At 49.5% G+C, this 5,579-nt stretch overlaps 1 protein-coding gene across 1 annotated transcript; it reads right to left on the reverse strand.

Moving 5' to 3' along the window:
• Window positions 1–890: 890 nt before the first annotated feature.
• On the reverse strand, window positions 891–3,362 carry LOC149356287 (uncharacterized). Its single transcript, XM_089576297.1, has one exon. The coding sequence runs from the start codon at window positions 3,360–3,362 to the stop codon at window positions 891–893; it is 2,472 nt and encodes an 823-aa protein (XP_089432423.1).
• Window positions 3,363–5,579: the final 2,217 nt, after the last annotated feature.

A 5,579-nucleotide genomic window follows, 5' to 3' on the forward strand; every position in this document is an offset into this window, starting at 1 on the left:
TGCTGGACTGCCCTCGAGATCAAGAGTGCCTGAAGTGCCTGCTTGAAAGATTAATGAATCATGCCTTGCGACCTCTTTTCCCGCACCTGAAGCCAGCGGTTAGAAAATGTCAAAAAGACCGAGCAGCGCTCTAACTATATTATTCAGAACAGCTACTTACTTCAGAAGGGTATATGCTTGGGCAGCTACTTACTATTATGCGCGTGGACAGGGAGCAACTAACGAAAAGAACACCGAGTGCGTGGGGTATATACAGGCACCACTTTATTGGTATCACAGAATGATTATTATCACAGCAGGCATGATGGTGGTTCCTTTATAGTACATGGCCCCGCAAAAAATTGTACAACTTAGACAAACGGCAAAGCGCATCAATCGTTACAAGCTGTTACAGTTTTGGTTTAGCAATTGCTTACTCCATTTGGCCGTTGATTCTATATCGTCAGCCGTAAGAGAAAGCCTCGGCGCGCCGATGCGAATCAGGGAAATCTGACCTGGCCCCCCGCCGTGTTCCACTCAGTCTCAATCTTCACTTCTGCACTTCCATCTCCCCTAACACGGAGAGGGGAATTCCCTACTCTTCAATTTATACCTACCAACTAGGGTAGGTTGTGACCAATGAATTGAGTTTAAATTATGAAAATAAATTTAATCACTTAAAACGTTACGGGCATTCAGTTCGCTCAGTAACTAATGCCTTATGGCTGACGCTGCGATTCCACGGTAGAATGCATGCCTATGTGGCTAATATAACTAAAACAGGCTTCGCTCTTAAGGAATAAAAATGGAAGCACATGTCAGAACGAAGTGATTATGATATTTTTGACAATGGGTAGACGCAACACGCATTTTTACAGGAACACAGGAACAACATTTAGTACGCCATCATCCTACTCCGGTGAAACAACCACGTCGCTCAAGATCAAGAACTGCCGTATGTGACGTAGACAGGGTTCGGGCAAGTCACTCAGTTGCGTCTTCCCGTCATCTCTGGCGCTGCACTCTATGCCTTCACGCACTACGCCTGCGAGGCGCATGAACTCTGTGAAGTCCTGCAGTCCGAGCACGCACCGAGCAATCAGCTTCTTAGCTTGAGATTCGTCGACGAACGCCGTCGCCTGAAGCTCGTCTAGCAAGGTTGGAGAGGTGGAAATCTTCTCGAAGGCCTCCGCAGTGTACTTCAGACGGGCGCCGGTGACGAAGCGAGCAGCGCGCTTTGCCAAGGCTCGGTTCCTGTGTAGGATGTCTTGGATGGTCAGGCGCTCTCTCATCAACTCATCACCATTATAAAAACAGCTTAGGCCCTGCAGTGAGTAGTTATCTGCAAGCTCCGGCTTTGACAGCTCCGTGATGAACGAAGTGAAAGCTTCGCGACTGGGAGTGTGTAATGTGAAACTATGCAGGGCTCGACTTCGGAGCAGGAGGCTGGCGAGCGGTGCCATGTCACAGGAATTCTGCCTAGAGAAAATGAAGGTCATGCTGCGGATGCTCGGATTTCGGCACACGGCTTCGCATATAGCGGGTCCGCATGCATTCCAGCACCGGCCACAGCACTCAGGTTCCAGAGACAGCGCCAGGTGTGTGATGCTAGTCGCGCTCTGGATCATCTGAACGATGGGCGTTGAGGATGGCTCTGTCGCACCGTTGAAGCACAAAATCGAGTACACTCGTAGCGTGATGTGCGTGAGGTTACTAGACGTGGTCGCTGTTTCCACAGCGGTCTGGAGCCGGGCGAAGGGGACGGCGAACGAGGGGCAGCCCACCGGACGAATGCCTACGTCCGGGTAGTACACGATGCAGTGGCCACTGACAACCACTCTGTCTTGCAGGCCACATTCGGAGAGCATTCTGCAGATTTCCCATCTATGGCGACCAAGGTCTTCAAGGATGATCTTCTTCAGCGACTTGTTCGCGGTCACCGCTCGACAAAAGTGCTGGCACTCTTTGAGACTAAAGCCGCACATTGAGAATGTGAGCTCCGTGATGGAGGTATCATTCTCGAGCACAGCAGAGATCCAGGGCATTACATAGTCACCGTGGTCCAGAATGTGGCATCTTCGGCGCGGGTGCCTACGAATTCCTTCAAATACTTCGTCGTTATCGTCGGTGCAGGTGCACGTAAAGCTGAAGTGCCTGAGCGTCTTGTTGGTGCGCAGAAGCTGCTTTGTTGCCGTGGCGTACTCCATCCTGATTGTGTTAACCTCTAATTTAAGTCTAACCAGCCCCTTGTGAGTAGCCAGGGCATCGCAGATAGTCAAGACGTCTATGTTTGGACCATCCTTAGCCTCTTTTATAAACAGCGATCTTAGGGACGAACTCTGCTGCAGGAACGCTCCAAGAGCGATATGCGGGTTGCCTGGGCCGTAGGGTATACCGCCGCCGTTAAGAATCCTTGACGAGAGTGACAGGTCTCGGATGCTCCTATTTTGAAAGAGCCCTGATAGGAAGGTTATGGAGGCCTTAGGGTGCGCACGGACCTCCAAAGCTATAAGCGTCTTCAAGGTAGTTGTTTGCGCGAGGAGTGGCGCAAGATCGGCAATCAAGTGCGTGTGCAAGTCCACGGACAGGTCGAGCGGTGTCAGCCGTGTCAGGGAAATTGTAGTCTCTGCAAGGGCGTCGGAGACAACAATTCTCGGCGACCTCAAGTCCAACGAAAGCCTCTTCAGCTCCAGCGCGTCGCGAATTGCGAGGCACACGATACCTTCATGGCCGGCGATGATTTCGTCGTTGATGGTGACTCCCGCAACGCAGTGGTGCTTAGTCAGCAGATAGTACAGAAGTGTCGCGGCCCGGTGCTTCTCTTCCGTGATGTCGGGGTTTCTCGTGCATGCGCAGTCACTCGCCGGAACGAGGATGAGCTGGGAGGCAGAGTCCTCTTGTAGCTCCAGCCCGATGGCCCAGAAGAAGCTGTTCCAAGCTTTAATATTGGCTACGATGTGGCACAGATGGCCTTCCCGGCTCGTGCATGGTCGACGATGGTCGACTTTTAGACCGGCGTACCGGCTGCAGACTCCTTCCATCTCTTCAAGTTGCAGCGACGGGGCCTTGGGCGCCTCAAAGTCTTCGGGCACCTCCACGTTTTCGGGCGCTTCCTTGTTAACCCGCTCCTCGACGCCTGTGGGCTCCTCGACGCCTGTGGGTTTCGCGACGCCTGGGGATGCCTCGGCTTCGGCAGGAACCTCCACATCGGCGGGCACCTGCTCGTCTTCGGGCACTTCTTTCTTTTCGGGAACACCAGCCTCCTCTGGAACTTGCACCTCCACAGTGACATCTTCGGAGTGCGGAACCTTTTTGGGCGCCACAACCTCCGCTTGGTCAGTTTTGACGGCAGCGCTTTCATCTGGGCGCTTCCGCTTTGGCATGGTGGCAGCCCCGTCCGGATGGAACTGCCCTGCAAGAAAAGCATCGCGGAGTAAATAAAAGGCCCTTGGCGCAGCTCAAATGACGAAACACATTTCCTGCTGATCTCGCCCAGGCTCGTGACTTGAGGAATGTACAGCATCTTGAATTTAAATTATTCACCATGCATGTTTTACAGCAACGCGTCCCCACTGCCGTGATCTCGTTCATTCGTCTGATAATTCAACCGGGCGTAACCCACAACGGCCTAGTTGGCGTGTAAGGTTGCATGGAGAACACGTTGACATGATAATCCTGGGCATGAGACGAGCTGAGAGTTTTCTTAAAATCGCCTTCTGTCCCTACTCTGTGCTACAAGATCTATCCCTGCCGTACAAGCATGCAATTGATGACGTCACGTGGAAACCATTTATTCATCCAGAGAGGAGATGAAAATACAGCTTGAGAGGATAAGTATCCTTAAAAAGCTGCCACAAGGATGCGTTCTTACGTAAACAAAGGAAGAGAAGACAGGAGAAATTATAAATGAAGCCAAAAACACTCGAGTGTCACGGCGTCGTACGGGATGCATAATCATCATGAGCCTACGTCCACTGTAGGACAAACGCATCGCCAATGCATCTCCAATTAACCCAGTCATGTGTCAACTGCGCACAGCTTATCCCCGCAAACTTCTTCATCGCATCCACCCATCCATCTAACTTTCTGCCGCACCCTGCTACGCCTATCTTCTCTTGGTGTCCAGTCCTTTACCGTTAACGACCATCGGTAATCCTGCCTTCGCATTGCATGGCCTGGCCAAGTCCATTCCTTTTTCGTGATTTCGACTAGGACGTCATCAACCCGCGTTTGTACTCTGACCCACCCTGCCCTCTTCCCGTTACTTAACGTTACGCATTTCATCTTCATCTCCATAGCCCGCTCTCTTGTCCTCAATTTAAGTTGAACCCTTTTCGTTAACTTCCATGTCCCTGCCCCATAGGTTAGCCCCGCTAAGATACAGCCGGCATATAGTTTTCCCTTATGGGATATTCACGATCTGAGAGAAGCGGCCAAATGCGCTCAAACCCATTTTTATTCTTCTAGTTATTTCTCTCTCATGATCCGGATCCGCGGTCACTACCTGCCGTATGTAAAAGTACTTCTTTACCACTTCCAGAGCCTTAATTTTAATTGTAAACTTGTTTTCTTGCGAGAGTTTCAGGCCCACCGTTCTTGTCTGCCTGTCTAAGTCATTGATCATACTTTGCAGTTCGTCGTCTGAGTGACTTAGCAAGGAAATACCAGCAGCGAATCTATATTACTAAAGTATTCCTAAACTCTTATCCCAACTGCAGTGTTCTCAATCCAAGCCTCTGAATACCTATTGCAGATAGGCGGTTAACTTTATGAAGGATCCATAAGTGTTCGGCGGAGTTTAGTGTACACCGCAAGATTACGGATTAGGTTAAATGTGATAAATGACCAAAGAGTAATTTGAGACAGAAAAATAATAACGCTGAAGGGACACAAACGCAAGACAGACCGACGCAGGACATGCGCTAATTTCATCGGATTTAACCCGCTGCCAAGGCAGGAAATATACAGAAAAATTAAGGCATGCGCAAAAAACGAGAACAGGGAATCAACAAAACCGTTCAAGATATGACATCTGGGTCTTGAAAAGTATCGCTCACACAATCTGTTCCCGACTTTTTTTTTTTTTTTAAGTGGAACGCTTCCAAAACCTCCCATGCAGTCGTATCTGTATTCCTGCCGAGAATCATTATCTCCTGAACTCGTGGTTGACACTTCTTGTAGTGCTTGCGTATTTTTGACCCCGGCACATGTATGTACTTCAGCACGGTTACATATACCGGGTGTTTCAGCGAACACTTTCAAAAGTTTTTAGAAATAGGCTTTTTGGGGTAAAAATATGGTTTTTGCGGCATAGTAGTGCAAGTGTTCGGGGACGCAACAAAACCGGAGAATCGTATTAAGTAATAAGCTGGTTAACTCATTTTTAATATTTAACTTTTCAACTATTACAGCTCGCGCCTAGTTCAAATTAGAGATTTGTAGCCGGTCGTTAGTAATAGCCATATCAGTTTTTAGAATTTCGAAAACGCAATTACCCTCGCCAGTGTGACTCGACAAAGTTTGGTTGCATCGTGGGAAAATACATGCACTTTCGAAAGCAGGCAGGAGACGCAACCCCTCCATTGCACATAACTTTAGTA

The sequence above is a fragment of the Amblyomma mixtum genome, chromosome 3 (genome assembly GCF_055824585.1).
Source record: "Amblyomma mixtum isolate Tamu chromosome 3, ASM5582458v1, whole genome shotgun sequence".
NCBI classification, from domain to species: domain Eukaryota; kingdom Metazoa; phylum Arthropoda; class Arachnida; order Ixodida; family Ixodidae; genus Amblyomma; species Amblyomma mixtum.